Source organism: Nestor notabilis, unplaced genomic scaffold (genome assembly GCF_000696875.1).
Source record: "Nestor notabilis isolate BGI_N333 unplaced genomic scaffold, ASM69687v1 scaffold4268, whole genome shotgun sequence".
Lineage (NCBI taxonomy): Eukaryota > Metazoa > Chordata > Aves > Psittaciformes > Psittacidae > Nestor > Nestor notabilis.
In genome coordinates this window covers 151,881-179,392 of record NW_009940595.1, presented here as the reverse complement: position 1 = coordinate 179,392, position 27,512 = coordinate 151,881, and the positions used below count along the sequence as shown (strand labels likewise).

The 27,512-nt window shown below is 37.0% G+C and overlaps 1 protein-coding gene across 1 annotated transcript in view; it reads right to left on the bottom strand.

Annotated features, from left to right (window-relative positions):
* Positions 1–27,512, bottom strand: part of LOC104410308 (glutamate receptor ionotropic, delta-2-like) — a gene marked incomplete at its 5' end in the record, with an annotated part of 299,373 nt that overhangs the window by 124,679 nt on the left and 147,182 nt on the right. Inside the window, 2 exon segments of the mRNA XM_010020436.1 lie at positions 4,019–4,331; positions 11,090–11,287. Coding sequence (XP_010018738.1) covers positions 4,019–4,331; positions 11,090–11,287 — 511 coding nt within the window.

The following is a 27,512-nucleotide window of genomic DNA, read 5'->3' as shown; positions in this document are numbered from 1 at the left end:
GTCCAACTGGCAAAAGATAATTTGAAAACAGGCAAAATACAGAGCTTTTGCCACTTAGTTTTCTAAGATGAGCACATGGAAAAGAACAAATTCAGAAGCCATGACACTAAACTTCAATGTAACTGAAATCCTCCACAGCCTAAATCTATGAATTTACTTCATCTTTAGATGTAAACAACCAATTCATAGGTAACAGATGACATCTAAACTACTCATGCCTGAATGAATAGTTCCAAGTCAGAAACATTTGTTTCCAAGATAATTCACAGTGCTGCATAGCCAAGATCACCAAAAGTCTCTGCCTTCTTAGTTGTCACAATATATTGAAAATTAAGCAGATATGTTGGGTAGTAAGACAAAGCATTTCAATGCACTAATCATAATTTTTTATTTAAATGAAGGGCTTGAGTAGAATAAATCCCCATCACTTATCAGTTTAAACACTTTATATTAACTGAGCCACTCCAGTTACATTGTACCTCTATCATCAGAATTGTCTCTTCTAATAAAAAATAACATGTATCTTACGAATACAAAAATAATGTATATAAATATATACACACTGATCTCTGTAATGAATGAACATAAAAGAGCAATTGAGAGAAAATGTATCTTAGTATCATGAGAGTCTCAAAATGGTACCTAGACTGGTCACTCCAACATGGGAAAAAAAAATAATTGAAAGTCAAGTTCAAGATCTAAGTTTAAATGATATAAGCAGCAGTGAAATTAAGTTTCAGTCTACTTTTCAGGAAACCATTAAAAATACTTCAATTTTGCAACTGAGTATGACAGTAATCTTAGATCTGCCTTAAAAAAACTATTGGACTGGTTTGTGCTGACTCTAGTCTACAGACAGTGACACAGTATTTTTCTCTGGTTTTAAAAATCGCAAAAGGTTAAAACTTGTTAAGAGAATTTGATCAGAACATCAGAATCAAGGCTGAAAGAAAATACGAAGTGACACAGTGGACTGAAGCTACCTGCTAAAATCTGCAGAATTTTTAACTCTTTCAGAAGAAACAAGCAAAAGTAGTCCTTTCCATTTTCACCAAAAGGCTGTGAGTTTCCTTAAAGAGTGACTTGTATTTTTGCACCAAAAGCCTCTTTTGTCTTCAGAGCCATAGCAGGCCTGGTGCCAGCCTGTGTGCTTGCAAATCTTTCCTCTAGCTAGAGAATAGAAAGAGAAGACAATGCCAGAATGTGCTTGCTAGCCCCAAACAAAGAACCCAGTGCTATCAAAGCACTAGCAATCCTTGGTTCATGCTGCTTTGTTTCTGTCAGTGTGGGATATAAAAACATCATTGGTTGTATATTTTGATCGCAGAAATGAGTACCTTGTCATGTTTTAAATCAGAAACTGAAAGACTTAAGTGAACGTGACAGTATTTGAAATGTCCCATGCTGCCACACTTAAGATATGCCAATCATAATTAATAGCAACAGATTTGCTATTCCAAAACAAATAAAACCTGCAGAGTTTTTCTGCTGAATGAAGAGATGATGAGTGAAAACAGAAGCAAAATTGCCACAATAGCCAGTTAGCCTGTCAATGGAAATTACTTTCATTTGTCTGTCTTCACAAGGGTTAGTAAACAATAATGCTTCAGCTAATAAAGTTTTTGCTATATTCAAATTGAATGTGAAATACAGGCTGACATTATAAATGGATCTCTTTTTTGCATTGGATTTCTGAGGTCTTCTGAGTCTTTATGTTTAAATTGGTCTGTAAGTTTCGTGTATTTTGGTACGAACCTATTAAATGTGTCATTTTTCCTTCTAGCAAACTAAGGGTTGTGCTGCTTGTTGTTTGAAGGAGACATATATCTACAGCTTCTCCTCTCTCAGTAGGAACCAAGTAAATATTTTATATTATTCTAGTGGATTCTAAAGAGTTGTGTTGAAAACCTACTTGCTAAGGTGGTAAGATCTCTCTTTCTGTGAATAAATGCCCATCACCTTCCAAGTTCTGTGAATACCTGAAGTCCCACAACAGTTTTGGTGCTCCCAGCTGCCAGGTCCCACCATCAGGTTTTACTAATAATGAGTCACACCTCATGACACTTACCATGGAGAATGGATACAGATCTCCTTGAACAAATTCCTTTTTTTTTTCCCAGTAAATTCTGCCTTTTTTTGTCATCTGGTCCCACTTCCTTGAATCTATTTTATCCCTCATCTTCATGCTTAACTCAAGACTTCTCTCTAAGCCCTCCTCAAGCACTCATTTTACTGACTGGTCAAAGAAACCTTTTCTTTGTAAGCAAATTGAGCATCTATTGAAGGGCTCCCTTGAGGGCTACTACTCTGGACCTATGACTTAAGAAACTTTGGGACACCAGGCCACGTAGGTTTACTTGGATAGACATACGGCAAACAATTCAGATAGTCATTCCTGAGAGTGAAGTGTGTGATTAAACTAGCTTTGCCTTGTTTAAACCTTTGCTGGGCAGTCTCCTATAGCTTTTAGGGACTAATGATGTTGGGAGTACAGCAGGGATGCTAAGGCTAATACCAAGAAATAAACCTATGTAAAATTAGTTGCAATCATGCAGTAAAGAAACTAATTCACTAGTTTTAACCTAACAGGAAGACAGATGTAATGAGTCTAGTTCTGTAACAGACCAACTGCTTTCTCACAGTTGGATTCTGTAAACAATTACACTGAGAATATTTTGGACGGAAAGAAAACTTTATAAACCCACCCACATACATTCAAAAAACTTGTGTAGCTCTCAGCTGGCTCTGAAGTATTTCGTTTTCTCAGAAAAAAAAAATTTCCACAACAAACATGAAACAAACTCTTCAGCTTTCCTCAGCTCACCATCATTGCTAAAAGCAAATTATAATTTTAAAAGTAAGGTCTCTAGGTCAGTGTGTTTAAAATCATAGCTCTTGTGGAAATTCTAAACTACAGCTTTTCTTCTTTTTTTTTGCATAGTGGTGTTAATTTGGCTTTTCTTCCCTTCTAGGAGTTTCATACTTGATTTTCATGCATACCTTTAGCTTTTACAGGTGTCATCTAACTTTTTCTAAAAAGAATAATGTAATTTCTGCATTATATGTTGCCAGTGCTATATAAAATGGTGCTTTTACCTACAGTGTTTCATCCAAATTCATGTTAAAATCCAAAAAATTAAGTGGGAGTGTTGAGGCTGCAGCGGCCATTGCTCTTTGTAGAGCAGATGCTCCATGCAATTACAAATAGGTGTACCTGCAGTGCCAGTAGTGACTGATAAACAATTGCATGGGGATATGCCAGAAGGTATTCGTTCTGTTTTGTTGTCAGGTGATATTATCTAAATCTTCTTTATTCTCACATAAAGCTGTGTTTTTGCATTCCACTTTCCATTACAACTCTGATTTGTAGACCAGAATTTTAAGTAGTATGTACCAGGCCAAGAATCTGTAGTCCCTGATGTCTTTAGGATTCATGGTTATAGCTCTGCCAGAACAGGTAGATTGTGAAGAATTTGGGAATATAAACAGAATTGGAGAATAGCCTGGGCTATGCCAGATGCTAGAGGGTATTGAGAAAGCATCCAGGAACGCCAGAGAAGGTTGAGTCTGAACATTATATAGGAAAACTGAGATGTAGTAGAAGAAGGAGGAAAGAGTATCAGCTACAATAAGACCATTTTGCACTGGTGACTAGTCTAAACTTAACTTACCTCAAAAGCTAAATATCAACATTTTCTGTCTGACTGCATAAGAACACAGCACACACAATAATTCTACAGTATATGCAAAATACTTTTTTTTTCCCCCAGAGGAAAATCATCCAATTGTAGTATAATAGACAACTCCAAACCAAAACAAGCTAGCCTGTAGTGCTCTAAACATCTCATAGTTCCCACACTGGGCAGATAAATGTCTAGAAGCCTTATAGAAGAAGGCTTTCCAGTGCTTCCAGCCTCTCTGGGCTGTGGGAGCAAGGCAGGGAAGAGGAAGGTCTCTATAGCAATGGGGAGTATATACAGGTTTTCTCTCAGAGGCGGAGTTTCCCTCTGTTTCTTACCTTGTTGCACAAAGGATCCATACACAAACCACATGGAGTTGTAGAGGGTTGTGGAGGTCATGGATCCCATCTGAAGACGTGGGGGGTTGAGCCAATTCAAGAGGTAGACCAGTAGCCCTACTAACAGCACAGTGCCAGCTATGCACGCCCACAGGGAGAGGTCAAATGGTGCCAAGCAGGCAAACATGTCCACTGTCTTCTCTGCCTTTCGAAGCAGCACGCCCACTGAGTAGTCCATGTAACGTGTTGTGAAATCCACCACATTTTCCCTGTCAGGGGTGATGGTTAGGGCAGAGATCCCTATGTCAGCTCTCTGAGAAAAGAGAGAGAGAGAACAACATGCATGAGTGAGAGCTACAAAAAGGATCTTTGTTCCTCTGTGATTTAAGCAACTTACAGAGAAGCAGATGTGCCAAGGCCAATGTCTTAAGTATCGTATATATGAACACAGAAATGCGACTAAGGCTTGAACAGAATAGCTGTACCGTGTGTCTGTCTCTGTAAGCAGACCTTAGTGGACTTGCACACATTAGCTTTCCATGTTATTGTTTTCCAAGGAATCAAAACACTTCAAATACAGATAGTAGCTGGAGGAAACCTATTTCTGGTCATTCTTCCCAGCCTGGCTTACTGAAGCCATCACTGCATTATGGCAAAAGGCAGACCTTGTGTATAGCATTTCCAATCATATGAAATCAGTTGCCTGAAAGAACCACATGACATACAACATTTTGGTGACATGATGATTATGACAAAGTGCCACTGCACTGGGAGAACTTGAAATTCTGAAAAACATCAATTCTGGCTGCAGAAAAATAGATGTTCCACACAGTTCCTTTCCTATTAATTCCTTTATATCCTCCTGCTAAGCAATTCCGTTCTATACCAATCTGTTCTGCAGCTACCCTGGCACTTTGTGCCATTTAGGGTTTTTTTTTTGTAATTTAAAGAACCCGTTTCAGATGAGAAGAGGATGAATAACATTCCTTGATCTAATCATTGTATTTCACAGCATGTCTGGGTATTAGGTCTCCAGAGACACCAGGCACAACTACAGCAGCTGCTATTTTATTTTTCACAGGTACAATTATAACTGCAGTGAAAACAAGAAAGAATATTTAAGGTAGACACATTAACATCGTTTTGAAAAGCCCAAGTGCCAAACAAAGACTGTAAATTCTAGATATTTTAATATGAAAAAGAGCACATAAAATACTTTAAGCTGCTACTAGTTTGATTTAATCCATTTCTGCTCTGCCTAAAGCAGTGCGTGGTCCTTTAGAAGGGGGTGAGGAGAGCGCAAAGGCTTGAAAGTACTGTGTCAAATTTTATTAACCCTCTTGAATTTCTTTCTTCTTGCCCAAAGAATGCAGAGATTACTAGCTCCTTAGAAATGTTAAGCGAAATACTAAGTGGGAAGGTATGGTAGCTGAAACTGATTAGAACTAAATTTGCAGATCATCTGGGTTCTTCTAATGCCATCTGCAAAACACTCTGCTGCCCATGGTACAAACATGCTTTTAATCACAGCACATTTAAGACTTCAGTTTCCACTTTATATTAATTGTTCACTTGCTTCAGAAAGTAGCAGAAGATACCTGGAGGCCTGTTGATTTGGACAAAAAAGTGTTTGAAAATATTTATTTGCTTGAAAGCCATAAATTAGAGCTTTGGTCTTAAGTGAACCTGTGTTGATGTACACAGCTGAAAGCATGGCTTCATGAATTCACTTTATGCCCCTTCCTAACAATTTTTTGTGAGAGATGATTTAACTGCCCTTTGCCTATGGGCAGCAGAAAACTCAGTCTAATCCAAGTAAAAATTTCATCAGAATTGCCCAAGGAAACAACCGTAAATATAAATGTATTTTTAAAATCATTTACAAATGTAGAAGTCCAATGCTCTATACCCATAGTTGTCGAACAGGAAAATACGGTTATATTTACTGAATAGGGTTGGTGTGTTGTTTTTTTTTTTTTCCCAAATATGTACCAAAAAGTGAAACAGGAATTCAGAGTTAAAGGAAGATACGTGGAAACAAAAAGCCCTAGACTTAGCCCCGATGTTTAACTTTAGCTATGTTATTAATTATCAGCATGTTACCAAAATACTTCCCTACCACACTAGATTATTGTTGTATTTGTATTGCAAGTTGTATTTGTAAGATGTTTAAAGATTCTCCACTGAAAAGCAACATATGTAAGTAAAGATACTTTTACCAAATAATGGATTACTGTAGTACTGAATGATTAATCAAATTTTCTTTTGTCTTTTTTCTCCTTTTTGATAAATACAAACATATTTATCCATAAAATACACTGAAGGACATTGCATGAAAAAGCACAGTGTGTGGCATTTGTGGAAATACTGTTTCTATTTTACATCTCTGGGTAGCAGTCTCTCCAAATTGCCCAGCATTATGGTTCTAGTCTGGTTATCAGCCAGCTATGACAGAGGATCAATGTTGTCCTAATGGAAATGTTGCACTTCCTTTGTCATACTGTAGCAGTGATCATGAAACAATTACGTCTTGCAATTAAAGAGTGGTAGTAAAGTAAAAAATTGAAAGGAGAGAGGTAAGTCCTGACTTCTCAGTACTCCTACGTTTAACTGTTAAAAAAAGCTACACTGAAATATGACAACTCATATTCTTAAATTGCTAACTTGAATCATAAACACCAGTAAACCAGAAAACTATGTTTAGCACAAAACCAAGCTTAAGCTTCATAGTTGATCTACTGATGGTGAGCATTCTTCATTATATATAGATCTGTCAACTTGTATTAAAATTGTAAGATGAAAAAAATTAAATGCTTGTCATTAACATGTCAAAGTGGATCAGAGAAGACATCCATTTGAAAAAGGCAAGGTTCACTTAGTGCTTCTAAGATAAAAAGGCAAATGCATGCAATTATGTCAGTATTTAGATATAAAGCTGCCAATCTGAATGATAAACATGCAAAACTCTCCACTTGCTAAGATTTTGCAGTACCAAAATCAACCAACTATCAGCATCTTAGATGTCTGTTTAACACATTTCTGATGAATGAAATGTGACTTCTGAAACTGACTGACTAAAAACAGCAGAGGGCATTATTTTTCTTTCTGTGACCAGCTTAGGAATTTATGTTCCTTAACAGAAGTTCTCTTGAGGTCGTTGTAGAGCAACATTACCAGAATTGGAAAATCCAGAATAAATGTCCAAAGGGGTATGATAGCATTGTTACTGGTGTCACAGAACCAGCTCATCAGAAAAGCCTAGAAATCCCTGAAATGCCCCTATGCTATTGCTTAGCAAGCACATCTCATACACATAGAACGCAATCCTATGATGATTCTTGTGGTTTGTGATCAAGAACAGGAAAAATAAATGAATCTACTTTAAATTTTTCCTATGAGCCTATCATTTTATCCATTTAAATATTAAATCAAGTTTCAAAGAATGACAGAAGCAATAAACCCACGTTACGCAGTTATTAATATGGACATGCAAAAATTAACCAGAGAGAAATTTTTGCTCAAGTTAACACACATACATGCAAATAACTGCCTTTTTACCCAGATACTATTTTTAATTCTAACTTTTCCCTCCCTGTTTGCTTTCTTCCTTCCTGTGGTACTCGTCTTAGGAACATGCGTCAAACGTGTCTCATAAGAGGCTTCTAGTTGACTTGCAGTTTCTCTTAGAAATATATAGGTATGTATTTAGTTTTTCTCTTCTGATGGACCTAAGTGAATCATTTTTCCCTATGGTAGTTGCTTCCTGATGGCTCCTCATTGGAAAAAAATAAAATAAAATAAGATAAAATAAAATAAAATAATGAAAAAAAAAAATCCTTGCAATCAAGGTAGCATGGTGAAATGTGGGAAATAATCGTTGATGGATGTGAATATCCCCAGGAAGTTCAGAGCCATGCTGGAATGAAAAACTACTGTCCTCTCCCAGAAGTGACATTAGCCATGTCTCTTGCCTGTCACACAGGCTCATCCCTCTGCTAATGTGCACTTGAGGGTAACTAAGAGAAGCACTGTGAAAAGACACAGATAATTAACAGCAAGAGAAAGATCTGCAGTAAAGTGCTGCTCCCTTGAGGTGGTTTTAGCATCTCCACAGAAAGGTGCTGCTCTCTGAAATGATCCTGTTTGTGAGCTGAAGCTCTGTGCGATGCATTGAAAGCCCTGGTCATTTGACAGAAGAGGGGCAAAAGCACCATGTTCTTCACTCAAAAAGCATTTATCCTCAACAGACCTTCTGTCTCAGGCACTTAGCAAACAAAAATTTCCATGGCATGGTTACATTTGGTTTATTTTCACAGGAGAAAGTGTATGGAGCAAGGGTGCACCTAATATAGGTCTTGACAATCAAATAAGGGGAGGCTTGAATCTGTTTCCAAATTCAAATTAAAGACTAGTTGCTTTGATCTGCTGATTCCAGCTCCTATTTTAGCAGCCAACAGGGACCTTCTCTATCAAAGAGATATCCTTTTCAATGAGATGCTTTCTACAACTACCTGAAAGGAGGTTGTAGTGAGGGGGGTGTCAGTCTCTTCTCCCAAGTAACAAACAATAGAACAAGAGGAAATGGCCTCAAGCTGTGCCAGAGGAGGTTTAGATTCGATATTCCAAAATATTTCTTCACTCATAGGGTTGTCAAGCATTGGAACAGGCTGCCCAAGGAAGCGGTTTAATCACCCTCCCTGGAGGCATTTAAAAGATGTGTACATGTGGTGCTTAGGGACATGGTTTAGTGATGGACTTGGCAGTGCTGGGTTAACGGTTGGACTTGATGATCTTAAAGGTCTTTTCCAACCTAAGCAATTCTATGATTCTATGCACTTAAAAAGAAAAGGTGGCCAGTATCCATTACCCTTGAGTGGGGCTTATCTTTTGCAGAAATACATAGTTCCAAACTTATTTCTGGCTCATGCATTAACAAGCAAAGAGCTCTCTCTCTGTTTCTGGACTTCCTCCATGTGTTGGACAGACTATAATGTAATACTTGGTTGGAAAACAAGGAAATATTCTGTTTTAAACATGTTATACCTTTAATTTAAAACTATTCTCTACTCTTTTGCTTCCCCTTGGAAAATTGCCAAGCAGATATATATTTGAGTTCTGGGAGCAGACCTCAGTTTACAGCCTTCCAACAACAGCTTGCACTTGGTAAGGGGTAGATATACACTGGCTGCTTGCCCAGAGGTTCCCTCTTGCCTTAGGTGGCATAGAGAACAGGAGAGAAGGACACAGTGAATCTTTACTGCTAATTATGTAAGGCGTAAGGAAGATAAATTATATGCTGACATAGTATTGGGGAAACACATTTTCTGAATTCCAAAACCAATTCCATTATCTCTTTGTGCTATCTAACTGTACAGAAAGATTTCATATCCATTAAGACTCATTTACAGCAAAACTTTAGCAGACTGGCAAGTCTGTTCCACTTACGACATCTACTTAAAGTTCTAAGAGGTTACCACCTTAAGAGTGTTATTAGTTATTTGAATCCCTGTCTACTAAGGTGACAAGAATGCCACATATATTTTTCAGTGATCCATTTGATTTCACTTGTTATGAGTTCTGTCTTATGAATCATTAATTTCAAATAAATAAAAAATATTCCAGGCCCACTTTCATCTCTAGAGCTATCTAGTACTAAGATCCCTCTAGCCCGTGTTATGCAGTGGTCTGCTGAGTCCTTTGCTGAGTACTGTAGTATTGAGTTAGCAGGGTATAGTATAACATCAGATAAAAGGAGCAGAAAAAATGGTAAAAATAAACGATAGGCAATTGTGGTGTTATGTGTCATAACTAGATGAGGGATTTTCTGCTGGTAAAATTTAGAAAAGGAAGGAAAATACACTTTTCTAAGTGGCTCCAGCTTATCATCTATAATCACAGCTTTGTAAGGCCATAGGGAGATGGCAAAAGAAGTTTATTGTTACAGTAATAGTGTAGATTATGAACGGTGCTACACATATGGCATGTGTGGTTCTTTTCCATTTCAACAGGCTTCCTACTGCTCAGGAAGGCAAAATACGTTAAACCTATCGCTACTTATTTTCTTCCCACAGGAATTTTTTTTCCTTTTTTGATTTTTTTTCTTTTTTTCCCCCTTTACTATGAGACTTATTTTCCAGCATTTTGCTAACTTTTATCTGAAGCATTGAATGATTAGGTCCTGAATCTGACCACATTGCTCTTAAATTCCACTTGCAGATTTGGAAAAGCACTTCCGTAAACAACCAGTAAGTTATTTAAGTTAATATCTACTGGAGTTATTTAAGGAAAACCTACAAATGTAGGTCTCTCTAGCTGTAAAAGCTGCCTCTACAGGTTAACTAAGAGCAAAGAAAACATATATGTTCATGGCATAAATAAGACATCAGCAGAACAGAGTCTGCATACCCCTTTCCCTCTCAATGTGAGAAATTGCAAGTAGATAAGATGTGAAGAGTGGGAAAAAATTGGCACATTTACTTGGTTTAATTTATTTATGATACAATATTGAACATTTAATGTAAAATTAAGTACATTTAATGGCTTATTAATTACAGAATAGAGAATATACTACTCTTGATTCATACATTTACATAATGTAAGTGTTATTATATATCAATAAAACATTTACTGTTGATTACATACTTCATCTATTCATCACACCAACATTTTTCTAAGTGCTATACATTATTTATGTAATGTATCACTAATTACTGCAACACCAATTTTTCCTCTTTTGAACAGCCTCTTCAACTCATTTGTGTCAGGTCTTGCCAAATTAATTAGGATGCTGTGCATCCCATTATTTAACTGTATTCAGATTTTGCACTGCTGCACTTTGGTTGGAAAAAAAGAGATTGCCCTGTTTCTTAAATAGTTATCAGCGAGCACTATTTCTAGCTTTGTCTTTACCACCCAATGTACCTGGGCACACTATCAGATGCTGGCAACACACAATGAACAAAGCGGTATCAATGACTCATTAAAAAAGGTTACTGGCTAGTGCAAAAATAATACAGCACATTATCTAGCTTTATCACATGACCTTATTTAGCAAGTTATTAATATCCTTACCTTAAATACAAGTTCTCCTATCAGTCCGTTCCATGACCCATCATCCTGAGGACTCCCATACTTGTGATCTGGTGCAACGTAGATTTCATATTTAAAGCCAAGGTAAGTAGCCAAGGCTTCCAACACATCTATTGAGAAGCCTTGATATTTCTTCGGTTTTCCCAGAACATTTTCAGACACCATGACAAAGGGCTCTTCCTAAATGGAAAACAAAGAAGCCAACTGTTAGTAAAGAAATTACATCCCACACGTGGGTGCCTTTGGCTGGACAAACACTGTATCTGGCAAACACAACTAGTAAGTAAGTCATGGTGTCAGGAATGAAAAACATGGCAAAATAGGCCATACCAGAGAAACATGCATTTTTCTTGTCCTTATACTGTAATCTGAATATGAAATGGTTGGTTTTAAATAGTCCTATCCAAACAGCATCCATTTGATTAGTTTAAGAAGAACCAATTCTGGGACCTAAGTTTGTCTATGAGAATGACTGGCGAATATTCATCACAAACATCCATCACAAAGGATACATATAGATACTGAAAGTAGGAATTGGTTGGCAAGACTTCTGAACAATATGCTTTTCTTTTCCTTCTCCCCAGGATCGTGTTATAGATTAGTATTTCTAATAAAATTTTCAGAAAGAAATTGGTTTTTGCTAGTTTTTAATATTTTTTATTAATATTTCTAATAACATTTTCAGAAAGAAATTACTTTTCAGTTAATTTTCTCCCTCCCCCCTTATTCTTTCTGTTGAGTGTTCAATTACTAGACATTCTTCACTTTTAATGAAACACAAATAGAGATCATATCTCTGAACACAACAAAAAAATAATATTTGCCATAGATGGATCTCACTTATTTTTGTTCTTTATTTTCTCTGAGAATATCTGTCTGATCTACCCAAGTGGAGCAAAAGCACCAAATCTCTCAAAAAAGCATGAGGGAACTGTAACACCTTTTTTTTAATTTTTATTTTTATTTTTTAAACTATGCTACATTTTTGTCTTTTAATTCTTTAAATGGTGCTGTAATTTAGTATGAGTTTATCAGAAACATCTATTGTGAGGTGCAAGATGTTAGTTCTGGCTCATTGTGGCTTGGCCATGACAAGCACATGAAATCACTTCCTGAGCAATTCCTCACAGCCTACATAATCCACAAGCACACAGAAAACAGATTTTTCTGTAGTATTTGTGGCCCAAACTTTAATTGTATCTCCAAATGCATTTCTGTTGTTCTTTAGATTTTTTTTTCCCCCTCTATTATTCTATTACTCATGTCTTCAATGACTTTGAAGCTAAAGGTAATTTTCACAAATTTTTCACTAAATGTACCTAAATATTGTTAGTTTGGTAGTATGTCATTCTGTGTGAACAGATATCACTGAATTGTAGGCAGGATGTTCTCAGAATAAGAAAGCATCATTTGTAAATGCTTGAGTTAACATTCATGAGGACAGCCACATGCTGAGGATGCTGCCAAAGAAGCAAGGATTTAACCAGGCTGCACTGGCAGGATGCTCTTCTCTGTCTGCAGTAAAACCAGAAAAAAACCCTCAACTCCCCAAAACAAACCAAAACGCAAAACAAATAATACAAAACCCAAACAAATAAAAACAAACAAACAAAACCCCACAAAGAATAAATAAATAAATAATAATTAAAAAAAAAAACCCCAATCAAACCCCCCCCCCCACAAAAAACAAAAAACCAAAACCCAATCAAAGAAAGAAAGAAAGAAAAAAAGGCAGAAGGGCTGACTGTCTCAATTTATTATTTCCCAGTTCTCAGAATTTCTTTCTCCCAAATTATCCAAGATCAGCCAAATGGAATAAAAATGGAGGACAGCAAGTGCATGTGATTTTTTAGAAGTAGCTTTCCAGTGCCTGGGTTCCAACTATACTGAAGAAGTTGAAACTAAGTTTATGAAAGCCTCTCCTAAATGAGAACAGAGAGTGAATTGAGCCTTGCTGATCACTTGGATGAGAGATTCCCTATATGCAGACTCAAAACTACTGGAAAAAAATGTTTCCACAAAAAATAAATACTGTAATTTATCAATCTAAGCACACTACGCACAAAATTCTAAAGATTTGTGTGTACAAAGGGTATCTCAGGAGTTGATAACTTTCATATTAGAAAGGATTTATTCTTATCACTTCTAAGTTATTAGAAAATAATTGCTCATAAACTAAATTTTTGTTCAGTTAGTTACAAAGCAATTTTTAATTGTACTGATTTAAAGCGCTCTTTAAAATGCAGCTTGTCATGACTAATTTCAGTGTTTTATTAAGCTATGTAATACTGTTTGCTGTTGAGAGATTTATCAAGAAACCCCCAATGTCCAGTGTGCTATATATTTAATGAAATATAAATAGTCAAATAGCTTTAAGCAAACCAACTAATACTTCCCAATTTCTGTTGAAGCCTGAAGCAGCAAAATATTTAATCATATTCCAACCCAAACAAAACAAATCTATTGCTATGCAGGGTTTTTTTGTAAATGTTTACACTTCTCAAAAGGCACTGAAAGATGATAAAAATATTTGTCTTTAATTTTTCCCCTTTTAAAAGCTGCAGGCTGAAGCTATGCCTGTTGTCCTTTTGCACACTAAGAGGGTGCTATGGGAGTTGCTATAGAAAGCCATATACATGCCATCAATATTGGTGTTAAAATGATTGTCTCCAACCTTAAGAAGGCAGATCTTGTAGAAAGGAAATATGCAAAACAAAACCAGCCAAAACATTTCTCACCTACTGAAGAGAAAAATAATATGACCAAAAAATAAGCTCACAGAAAATAGGTGTCAAAACCTGCCAAGCTAACTGATGAATTTGGAGGTGGCAAAATTCACCTGGATGATGAAGCTTCCATTCTACCCAAAAAAATTCAAGAAAATCCTGATACATTTTCTCTCCAAAGCAAGTGGTAATTTAGACTATATAAGCATGTCTTTCTCAGAGAAACCATACAATCATGATCCTTGCAGATATACTCAAAACTCAGCTGGACAGTCCTGAACAAACTGCTTTAACACTAACCCTGCTTCACACAGATGCCACCCAAGGGTCCCTTCAAACCTAAATTATTCCTGGATGCAGTGAAGTAATACAAGGAAGGCCACTGTTCCTGCTTTTCCTTTTCTTCTGCTTTTGGAGCACTTCTCTAGGGGACTGATGAGCCTCTGTGAGGCAAGAGCAGACTTTACAGCTGTAAAGCCAGGGAAGTCTGGAAAAGCAAAGAAGTCACAATCTGCATGACTGAGGAAGGAAGAAAGAAAGGAAAGAATGAATTGCTCTCCCTTCACTTCTTGATTTTGCAAGATGGATGATCTGCCTCACTGGGCCCCACAGCCGTCAGATATATTTAGGGGATGGCTTTGCATCCAACCTCAGTGGAGATCCTTTTAATAGAGAAGCTACTTTCCTTCTGCTTTACCCCCAATGTGCTTTCTTGTCAACTGACATTACTAAGCCCTTGATAAGGGCTCCTTCTCAGAACAACTGCACAATTCTCACTTGCTGTTTTCTTCTCAGGATCTAAGATATGCTGCCCTCCTAAGAAGAGGATAGATTTAAAACTTGATGTGGATCCAAAGGATTTCACATAATCCTGTGTGAAATGTGGGTTAACCCTGGTAGACAGCTAAGCACCACACAGCTTGCAGCAAAATGAGTCAGTAGCAAAGAGGTAAAATTTCTACTAGAATCATAAAATCAACTAGGTTGGAAAAGACCTTTAAGACCAAGTCCAACCTTTACCCTAGGACTGCCAAGACTAAACCATGTCACTGAGAGCCTCATCTACACAGTTTTTGAACACTGTCAGGGTCAGTGATTCCACCGCTTCCCTGGGCAGCCTGTTCCAACAACCGATTACCCTTTTGGTGAAGAATTTTTTCCTAAATCTCCTCTGGCACAGCTTGAGGCCATTACCTCTTGTCCTGTTGCTTGTTACTTGGGAGAAGAGACCAACCCCCACCTCACTACAACCTCCTTTCAGGTAGTGGTAGAGAGAGATAAGGCTCCCCCCAATACTAGGTGAAGCTGTGCATATTGCTTTTTACAACTGTAAGAAGTCGAAGTCTGGTTCAAGAGATGATTACCCCCTGAGCAAAAGAAGCTGCAAAATACTAGCAGACTAGCACTATCTTAGGAAGGCTAAAGGCAGACCCAAGTTAAAGCAACATGGCATAAAACCCCAAAAATGTTGGGAAAGATGACAAGATAGTACAAGTACATTGGAGAAGCAGCTCACAAAAACACTTGTCTCCATTCATTTGCCTATTATCACTAGGTTTATAAAACCTTTTAAGGAAGAAGTTACACATTGAAAAGCTACACATCTTCTTTCCACCAGATCAACTAGCTACCTTCTCATGCAACAGCTCTGCTGATGCTTGGTTCCTTAATTAATTCAACCACTCAGTCATCACAAATCTACTCAATTTTGTCAGGTGAGTTAATGTAATTGCCAGAGGTCCAGAAAAATACCAGAGCCAGACAAGCACTGGAGTAAGACTGTACAAGCAGAAGTGAAGGAAGTACCACGAATGTGCCCAAATCTATATTCAGATGTTCAACATGATATTATTTGAGCACATTTCACAAATTAGGATTTATCACTGAAATACTTGGTTGAGTAAGAAGAATTATCATTGAAATTTTGCATGTGAAATTTTTCACATACAAAAGTGAAACCAAGGGACAAACGCCTTAACCATAGACTGTTTTCCTTTTGTCTTAGTGCTTTCAAACACTTATACTTACAACTATATCTGTGTTCTGGTGAACCATGAGTGTAAGAGCAGGAAAACCAATAGCAGAAAGCAAGCATTATATGAGAACTAAGGAAAGTGGGATCCAAAAGATGAGGTCTAGACCCAGGGAGATAAAAGTCTTATTCTTGAAAGGACTGCTTCCCAGCATTAAAATTGTAACGTGCCCTAGTCCAGGGGGAACTGATAACAGGGCAATATCGGCACAAAAAGGAATGTAACACATCCAAAACCCATCCTTCAACCCTTGCCCTGAATTTTACGCAGGGTAGACGGTAGAGAATTTATTTGGTTTTATTTTAAACATAACAGTGTTAATCAGAAGTTGATAGTATTGTTCTTGGAGCAGTCTAGATTAAAGACTAGTATAAAGAAATGCTGCTCTTTCTTGCTTTTTTCCAACAAGATAAAGGGCTAATAGTTTTGCCTATTCAGGCTTAGGTTCTGGTGCACATGAAGGTGAATACAAGGTTTTGTAAGCACTTCGAGAGTCAGACTGAAAGAACAAAATAGAGTTTTTATTTACTCTGATGAAATGTGCAGGTGTGCCAATAATTTGGATGTAATAGTTGGTCTGAAGTAATCTTTTAATACCCTTTACTAGACCACCTAATAAAGTTAAAAATAAGGAAGAACAGAAAAGCTTTTGGGCCGAGAAGACCTTCACCTTTGGAAACAGAAGGAGCAATACTTAAGCTAAATAGCAGAAAAGAACAATTACTCTGAGTTTAACTCATGTTAATTAATTAGACAATCAAAGAGAAACATTGGTTTGTAAATGTGCTACAGAAGTGGGTGATAAATTCAAGCAATAAATTCTGGCTCTAGAGGAGGCAGGGAGGGAAAGCAAGAGAACAAGTGCTTGTGAAGCATTCAAGGACAACTTACACATAGGGAAAAAGCATATCCCTAAACCAAGAGTCTCTCTTCAGGATGATTTTTGGAAGCCATTAGAATAGTGACTTTAAATTCCAAGCTTTGATAGCCATCTTTTATTTCTTCAATGAAAATCAGGTTTTGGAGGTTCTGGTATTTTTTCATAGATTCTCTCTTTTTGGACAAACTACAGAAAACTCTCTTGAAAGAGCAGAAAAAGCATTATTTATATCTTCAACACAGCACTCTAACTAAATATGTGAGAGAAGAAAATGTTGCATTCAGTGGCCTGTGGTGGTCTCAGCCCAGTCGTTAATGATTTTACAAACACACCACATCATCAGGAAATCACTGAATGGACAACAAGGCAGATTTTCTCTGTAATTACAAGGGTGGATTCCGTGGTTTTAAGCTGACACTTATTTCAGGTTAGAAACTATATGAAGCCATGGCACACTGCTCTGCTGCACTCATTTTGAGTCCTATGCTTGCTCTAAAGATAAAAATGCAAAAAAAAATACGCTGGGACATACTTTACAAATGGAAAAGCAAAACAGAATGTTTGGGATTATTCTCCTGTGCTTCTGAGTCCTCTTTTCTCCTTAGCACAGGCAGAAAAACTTCCTAGCCAAGAGGCTATACAGAAATTATTAAGTGAACAAAAAGTTACTGGCATTTCAGATCAGAGAAACTGATCACTGCTGGGATTTACAACACATGTTGGGGCTTGACTCTAAAACTGCAGATGGATGGCTGTATGGCTTCAACTATGTTTGGAAGAGAGTTTTGAAATTAGGCAATTATATGGGTCGTTAGAATTCATAAAGCATATGAAAATGACCTCTGTGTCCACTCATCAGAAATTTCTGAACACAATGGAATATAATACTTTAATATTGACATGGTATTCATTAAATGGGACTGTGTATTCATTAAATCCTCCCTTCTCCACTGAAAGTAGAAAAAGAGTGTTAAAAAACAGAAGCAAGAAATGAAACTCAGTTGTGGGCAAGACCATCAATCTGTGCTCGGCACTGACTGGGAACAGTGGACAGACGCATTAAATGATTCACATAGCCCAAGCAGAGCCTTGGCAATTGTATGAAATAAACATTCACTGTGACACTTTAAAACTCCCATCACCTGCAGATATTAAGAAACTGCTCCCAAAACTGAAATTCAGTCTCATTAGTGGATCTCTCAATTCCCTTCCAGTGGCTGCTGAATGACCAAGCAGAGCCATTATAACCATCAAGAAGCACTAAGTCTAAACCATAACCAAAACATTTTCAAGCACAGGATGCTATTGTCTTGATGCTAGGCATAATTACTTTTTCCTTGATTCATAAAATAATTAACCCCTTGCTTTTAAATGTTAGTCATTTTGCATTTCTTTCCCCAAAAGATTTTAGTGAAATATGCAGCCCCAAACACTTATTTTCCTCAAGTGCTTTATTGACCGCTGTTTTGGGGATTTTATTTGGCTAGGAACAGCACAACAGCTTGTTATTTTTAATTGAACAGCAATGTACATTACTTCATGCTAGAATCAATGACCAAATTTTAATTGAAACATTTCATTCTCTCATTACAGAAATTCTCCCACTAGCAGCGGTTATAAAAGTTGCTGCAAAACACAACATAATACCCACCCCAAATAACACTAAAACAAAGATGAAGGTTTCGAACCTACAAAATCTTGGATAATTAAGGTATTCTTCTCATTCAATATCCTATTGTGCCAATGGACTGTGTAACAGAATTGGCCTTGAAAACCATTGTTCTCAGATCCTGTGCTTTTCAAACATACTGATTAGAAAGTCAGTTGTACTAACAGAAAAGTCTCCTTGCCTGCAGCAAGAAGCTAGTTCATGTCCCAGAAGCTGAATACAATATCAAAGGAAAGGGATTTTACATTTGGCCTTTGTTTGCCATTCCCCTTATGCATGTGCTTAGTCTCTCATTTTATTTAAATGACAGTTTTACTGTCATCTTCAACAAGACATGAGTTTGTGCTTTCAGTTACTGTACTTTAAACAATATTTCTTCTCCTGAATGAAATGGTGGCTTATGAATTTCTTATGCTATTTAGTTTAGTGCTATTATAAGAAACAAATAAAAAAATGTTAGCCCGCCTCCCCAAGACCTCCCATTGCTCTGCAATAGGACTAAAACTTTTTTCAAAGCAATCTATGGCAACGGTCAATTAAGATGTGGCCAAGCTTTGTGTATTGATTTTAATTCACAATAACTTAATGCACCTAATAGCTCTTTCTGAACCACTATAGTTGTATGATAGGAATATGGATTGAGACTGGAACTGACTGGAGTGTTTCAGAGTATGTCTAAACAGCACAACACTAGCTATAACATAGCTAGCTCAGATACTGGAATTAGCAAAAGTATAGTATGGGTATATAAACCTACTGGGAGCTGCATTATACTTCTTCCAGCCACCATACAAGAGCTTCTATTCATAACAAATTCACATAGTACTTCATGACACTGCACTATCAGGCAGTTCACCTCCTTTCCTGTCTTGCATAGTATGGATAATTACAATCAGAGTAAGAAGCTCTCTCTGGCTAAAAGTCAAATTTCCTGTGTGCTCTGTGAACTATATTATTACTCAGGAATGCAAACATGCCCACAGAGCAGACAGGTAAGGGCCAGTGAGAAGAACAGAGCTAAGGAGCCTTGAGAGGTAGCCCTTGACATACAGGTGAGTTAGACTGGTCCTACCAGATTTTGTGTTGGAGCTACCTTGCTGTCAAACTGTGGCTCCTGCCAGATCCCAAAAAATTTGAATTCCTCATCTAGTATACAGCACCTGCTACTTTAGAAAAATGGACTGGAAATATTAATTGAAAGCAAAAGGATCTGGGTTTCCCAGCAGACTCTGAAATTAAAGCATGTAAAACTAACAGTCAAAGTGCGCATGTCTGGTGTGAATAGCTGTAAGGATTATGACCTACCTGTTCTAATATAAGCTATGTAGCTCAAAGGGACACAAAAGAGCTATTAAAATTAACTTGTGCCGAGTCAGTAGGAATTTCAGTTTGGCCTGTGTACAGGTGTGATGGAAGGAAAGGGATGGAAAGACAGGCTCTGCCTCTATCAAGGGATATTAGGTTCTGTTATAATAGTAATTTAATTATTCATATTTTGAGGAAATCTCATAATGGTACAATAGCACCTGAGAAAAATATCAGTGTTTTCCAAAAGAAACCGAAATACAAACACAAATGTTTGCAGAGGAAAATGGAATGGGAAGATTAAGGGGAGGAGGCTATACCAAAACTAAATCTCTGGCAAAGCAAGGAGTACTTAATCAAGGCACACTCTACCCTGACTGGTGCAGTTGTGCCAATTATGGTGCTCAGTTATCAACACTGATCAGTTGCAAGGGAGCTGAAAAGGCTCCTGTCCCCATCTCCTACCTAGTAGAGTGACCCTAAACAGTGCTGAGATCCCTCAGAAGAGAAGCAGGGCAGACGGCTGAGGGCAGGAGACACTTTAGGAACGTTACTTTCTTCCATCTCTGTATGCAAGTCATTGTTCTTAGTCACCAAGACAGAAACGCACAAATTCCACTCTTACCTGCTTTGTTGCTGTAATACTGCCACTTTCTCTGAAATGATAGAACAAACTTTTTAGTAGGGCCTGTTGTGACAGGAGAAGGGGTAATGGTTCTAAACTAAAAACCAGTAGATTCAGACTAGGTATAAGGAAGAAATTTTTTACAGTGAGAGTGGTAAAAAAGTTGGCTCTCTATGGAGCTAGTATATCCCAGCACTATACTCCTTCCTTTCTAACAATAGCTGGCTCAATTGACGTCTAGGTGTCTTTCCTTACTTTCCGAAATGAAAGTCTTTATATGAAGAGCATGAGATAACAATCAGGCTTAGAACTGCAAGAAAAGCCCCTTTTTTGGTTTGTTGTTTTTTTTTTTTGTTTTGTTTTGTTTTGTTTTTTACAATTAAATTGTTTCTAACCATTATGTTCATAAGATGAAATCTTTACTTAAGAAACAGTATAAAACACATTATATAGAGTCAGGGGATAAAAGCACTATTGCATTTTCTGTAAACTCTATAATTAAAAAAAAAACAGCCCTTAACTACAAATAATTCTGAACTGAAGTTTCTGACCAGAGTTAGGTCAATACTAACTGCTCCTGCAAACCGCTCTCCTTAGTTTGTAATTCTCTATACATGTCACTATGTTCCTTTATTCCAGTAACATTTTAGTTGCCTGGAAATAGATACGGTTTTATGGAAATGCAAGCTAGAGAGAACCACTAGAACCCTGTTCCCTTTCTGTGACTCGCGATGCAAGTACCAAGACTAAGCAAGACAAACATGAACCTACTCTTTGTGGACTGATCTTTGACAAAGCAGACTCCACAGCCTTTTTACAACTGAATGCCTAAGTATTCCTAGGTCTAGAAAGAATGAGAGGATCTCTGAGAACTACACGTACCTTGTGATGGGAAAAAATTGCTTTAACTATTAAATTTGTTTATCCTTAAAATCAATAAGAAAACTTTTGACCAACTGAAGATGAATTAAGTTCCATTTTTTTAAATTTTAAAGATATGACAGTAACTTTTTAGGACACTAAAAAGTGATTCATATTGTCAGCATACAATCATCCAGCCATCCCAGCCAGCATCCCAACCCATTTAAAAAAGTCCTCCTTACATTAGGCATAACCAAACTATTAAATCCCGTAAAAGTGAGCAATTTTTTTAAGGTCAGAATTTCAGTTGCTATAAATGCTTGTCCAGAATCATGCCCTGAAATCTGAATTCAGGTCTCCAAACTGGGAAATCTGCCCCATGAAAAGCTATTCCAATACCAGCTGACTTTTCCATACATGAAAGCCAGTCTCCCCATACATATCTCATACTGAATGACAGCTTTCATGTCCACAACCAGTGTACCTATGAAGAACAGTAAATAGCAAGCCTAATCCTGTCATGCATCATTACTCCTGATGATTTTGTTCATTTACCAATGAAATTAACTCCTCTACCACTCTTGCTGTAATTTACCACCACTTCACTGAGCATTCTTCTCGATGTCTTTGTCTATAAAAGATCCATTCTTTCCAACCTTCTTTTGAAGATGTATATTGGCAGTAAAAAGGAAGAGAAATTAAGACACAGGGATTTGTTGCCGCCCAGGAAACTTTGCATTCTTTAAAACTAGCCGTGGAATATTCTAAAACTTAAAGTACTTGTGAAATATTTTAACTACAGCACACACGGTATAGACTAAATGCATTCCTGAGAGTATCTAGAGATTTTATGACAGAAGCCAGATATACTAAACTACATCAATTACAGCTTTTCTGCCATTCCAGCTCCATGACATGACAGAATGAAGAAGGATTCACAGAAGTACACACCATTCAATTGTGAAAGTGGGGAAAGTGATCAGGGCAACATGAGAAAAGTGAGCACCAAAAAAAGGGAGAAAATGGAAGAGGCATTATCTGTGAGATTATTCTGATTGTGCACTATTATAAAATACTACCTCAGTATTTTCTGAGGTATCCCACACATAATCTTTGCTGCAGTTGATCTTTATTTTACAGTAATTCACCGATAGTTTTGTCCTGTCATTTTTTCACTCCTGTTTGTTCCTTTCTATACATTTAAACACTGGGGTTTTTTTTGTCTTTCTTATACCTCTCCCTTTCCCTATCACTCTAAAAGCTACTTCAGTTTTTTGGAAGGACTTTTAAAATTTTGTTTAAACCCGTGTTGGAAGTCAAATCCCAAAGACTGTCTCAGCTTTCAAAGCCAGGACTCAGCTTCATATCTTACTTTTCATCTTCTCCGAGTGGTAAGTTCAATAGAAAAAGGGACGGGAGATGCAGACTTCTGGCCAGCTCATGTCCCTGAAGATACTGTCTGCTTTCAGGTTTGTTTCTTTCCTAATCCGGGCAACAAATGCACATGCATTTAATGCCAACCATTGAGAATTAAACTAGTCCATATATGGTAACATTTTCCCTGGCGTAAATGATGTTTGGTTTGGGTTTTTTATAATGCTATGCTTGTCTACTGTTGTGGTTTAATTCCACTCTCCTGCCAGGCCTCTCACTACGCCATGTCCCACAGCGCCCACCCAGTGCCAATGGTCACCAAACTGCCCCTGGTCCACCTAGCTCAGTGCAAGCAACTCTCAAGAAACAGTGCATAGGGATGTATAGCAGAGCATAATTTAGTATCACTATTATTTTTCTTTCCTTCATCCTGCCTGCATTTTCAGAACCATCCAGATATGAAAATACATGCCTTCTGTTTGGGAGCTGTATTGAATTTTCATGTAAAGTCATGAATATATGACAAAATATGTAACAAATATATTTTGCACTATTAGCAAGTTCTACCTTATGCACTTTCAGGAAATTCTCTGTACTTTTCAATCAAGGTGTTAATTCTTTAAAAAAGGGAATTTCAAACTTTTTCCTTTTCTGCACAACAGGGGCTTTTTCACAAACATGATTTTGTGAATACCTGCTGGCCTGTTCATTGTCAAACAGGCCAAACCTCATCCCATTTCTAATGGCTTAACATTCATATGAATAATTCATTAATTGCCACTGTTACTAAAATGATATAATGAGAATATCTGCTGTATTCTAGCTCCCTTTCAATAAAAATGAGCAGCTGAAAAAGAGAAGGATAAGCTGAAATAGACAAAATAGATATTTAGCTAAATTTGTTCTTAGACAATTGTTCAGTCAAGACAGTCTGAATTTGTTTGGGGTTATTATGCTGACCTTTGATTGAGCTGTGTTTCGGAAAGTCATAATACATTTCAGAAATTCACCAGCAAGTCACTTGAACTTAAAAGTAACTTGTCAAACTCAAATTTTAAACTTCAACTACATGTGGGGAAGCAGTCCAAGACAGAGACATCTGATATTTAAGTATGACAAGATAAACCTTTTCTAGAAGTGGAGAAAGTATGGCACTAATCCAAGTCAGGTTAAAATGCTGAATCACATGTACACAGGCATGACTATAGTTCCCCTTAGAATAAAACACAAAGAATTATTTCTTATCCCTATTTATGCAAAGGAGAGAATTCCACTTAACTTCAGAGGAGCCAGGATTCACTGTCAAATGAAACCAGAGATTTCCAATTTGGGGACATACTATATTCTGTCATATTCACAAAGAGATTTTGGTTTAGATCTGCACATACGTAGCCCATAATCATTAAATTTATCTAGGGAAAGGAATTAGTAGATGGATGCAGATGATGGGAATTGTTTGGCACTTGCTTTTTGAAGGAATGCTTTAGGAAAATTACTCACAATCATTTATCATTTTTTTTTGACTGCAGAATGTTTCATTTCATAGTAAGTATAATGCAGTATAAGTCAGCTGCTACCTTCTCAAATTCTACTGCAATTTTTAGAATGTGTCCTTTTCAACCTGGAGGCATAACAAAATGAAATTGGAAGAGAAGGGTTCATATCTAGAAGGACACAAGAGATTTGAAACATTAACAGAAAAAATTAAGAAATTAATGTTAACTTCTCAAATCTCAATGCAAAAGAAACCTATTAATATTCAAAGGTGTCATTATTTAATTTTAACATAAGCCACCTTCTTTCCCCAGATCAAGACCATACTGTTAGAAAATGGCAGAATTAATAACAACAACTAATCATTCACAGTCAAGAATACTTGATTCTTCACTTTTAACAGAAATGTATCGACATAATTGAAGAACCTGGAGAAAGATGGAAAAGGAAGTATGATAAAGATTGCTAGAATAAAGCTGATGGATGAAATCCCTCCTGCACCCACATAAAAGGCAAGAATCACACATTTTCACTGCATAGGTTACATCTCCAGTTTTTTCCTATGCAGAAGATACGATACCAGATGAACACTGCACTTCCATATATTACTATGGTCTTGATTTACCTGAAAGAGTTCTGTCGATTTGTCCAAACAAAACTAGTCATTTTTATTTCACAAAAATAATGGCATTAAGAGGAAACATCCTTGGATTATAGCTGTAAAATGAAATTCTAGCTTAATGAAATTCTAGTCAGTGTCTTTATTGACCAAGTTTTTCTAGGAACAAGTTTGTCTAAATTGAATAACAACAAATAGGGAGATTAAAAATCTAATTTTAAAAAGAGAGGAAACAAGTATTAGTACTTTTTTTTAGAGCTTTGCTTCATTTCAGGTGTTACAGCATCCCAGCCAAGACTTCACTCAAATTCAAATATTATATCTATTTGTTCATTCTATTCCAGGAAAAATAACATATTTTCACCATTGTAATAAGCTACATGAATAAAGATGGGAACCAGCTATAATTAGCAACAAGTAAATGCTTTATAAATTTATCCTATAGCAACATATATGTTTGAAGTAATGATATGCTAATGAAAGCTATTTAGAAGCCAACATATCCTCATGAATAACCCTTACTTATGCATATTAAGAGCAGTAAGAAAAACTGCTAGAGGGTGAGCACCCTAAATCTCTGTCACCCACAGGAGTGGCAGCAACATCTGTGGATATCCAGAGATTAGAAGGAGTTAGAAATAATTGGCACTTTGCAATCCTGGCATGTGCACTGTTCAACTTCTCTTCAGGCTTTTGGTTAGTACCTTGATTTTATGTTAGCGTCTACATGCCTGCCTGCCTTCCTCTCAGCCATTACAGTTTGTGGATGAGGTAGAAATGGTATTTTATCTTCCCGATTTCTGGCATTTAAGGGAAAGTATCATCAGTCAAAGGAAATGCTCCTGAAAAATGTTACAGACTTATGAGTTTAAAGTATTTGCTTCCTCCCTTTTTTCATGCAGTTTATAAAATCCTTGCCTCTCATATTTGCTGAGTAAGATCAAATGAACTTTGATTTGTAGTGTAGTTCACAGTTGGTTTTGCCTAGATTGCACTGACCATCCACACAAAGCTCTACAATTTTAAGAGAATAAAGGAAGTTTAATGTTATGAAGCCAATGTGAATAATTTGCATCTTCCCCATATATTGCCTTCAGTGCACATCCAACATAAAACCAGAGCCAGGTAGCACAACAAGTTAGCAGATTTTAACAAAATTCAGACTAATTGTGTTTTCCACTGGTTGTGCATGGAAATTATGACCAGTTGTGCTCTAAAACTGTTAACAAAACCAGACAGCTTTTGTGCGCTCACGTGAGACAACACGAGGCCTGCAGTGAGAAGACCGAACTGCCATGTGCTGTGTGATGAACTTTAAATGTCCACCTTCTTTTTTTATTATCAACATAGAATCCTATCAGCATAACTAATGGTATCTTTGTATTTTTGTAACTTGCTAAATACTCATGCTATAATGACTTGAAAGAAGAATGGTCTCTGGCAGCCTAAGATAACTGGGGATGAAATCAGAGGAATAGAGTGGGGTGAGATAGAAGAAGAAGCAAAAAAAAAAAACCAAACCCAAAACCCAAACAAAGCCCAAGGCTTTAATTTGAAATTATTTTGCTAAACAAAATACTCTGATCATTTTTGTCAATATAAAATTATACTGAATCAATGAACATCGGTATCGGGCAGAACACAAAGACCAGTCATAGCCACCATGATGCTATTTTGATGAACATACAATTAAATTAGAAAACCCTCACTGTACTGTTTTGTCTTTTTCTATGCATTCATACATCTTACTTGGTGGTGGTGGTTTGATTTGGGGTTTTTTGTTGCTTTTTTTCTTTGTTGTGTAGATATTAACACAGGAAGTTCTCTAGTGTACTAAGAGCCAGAACAGACTGGACATCCTGACAGGTAATAGGTTTTAAAGACCCATAAAATAATTGGAGGAGTAAAAAATTGCTCTGTCACTGACATGCTCTGATGATTTCACTTTCCACCCCTGGCTGAGCCTCTTCCTTCATCATGAAATGTCAGCAATATAAATTGTGCCTTATTTTGATAGCAAGTGGTCAGGCCCTCAAACACCAAATTGGTAATTAAAACCATGAGTAGATAGAAGGGAGATGGAAATAGTTCAATATAACCTTTACAATTCTGCAACCCTGAGTCAACTCTGTGTTTGGTCATTCATCCAAAAAGATCTATACATCTCATATTCATCTCTTTCTCTGTCCCTTTCTTTGCCCCATCTCACTTCTCCCCCCCCACCTTATTTTTCCACTCCTTCTGCTCAAGCAGCCAAAATTTATGACAGAAAATATGCTGTTCGCACATCACAAAATATCTTCCCATTCTGGTAGACATTGTTCTGCTTTAAACCTACAACTGTGCTGCAGCTGCTTAATGCAAGGTGTCCACACAGGTGAAGAACCTTGCTGAAGAAGAGCTAGCATGGAACAGTAGATGCTTTATTGATACAACACTACTCACCCTAAGCTGACCTTGAATATTTTCTGAGTGCAGCAGTTTGTGTCAGACTGCATTCATTTTGGCAAGGTAATTGGAAGGCAGCTGTATCTTATGAGTCATTTAGAGTTTCAGCTAGGTAACTTTAGCTAAAAGGGCACTTGAAATTGCCCTTTATCAGTTGATACTGTTGTGTTATCTAATTTACTATGTGTTTGTGGAAGAAACGGGTTTTAATGTGTTCAATTCACTCTGAAATGAACTTCACTGATAAATAATTTTATTTTGTGGAAATTACTCCATTGCTTTGGTATTGACAAGATGAAATCAGACGCTAGAACACCGACTAAGTTCCTGGTAAAATGGTGTACTTAACAAAAAGATAAAGACAAAAGGAA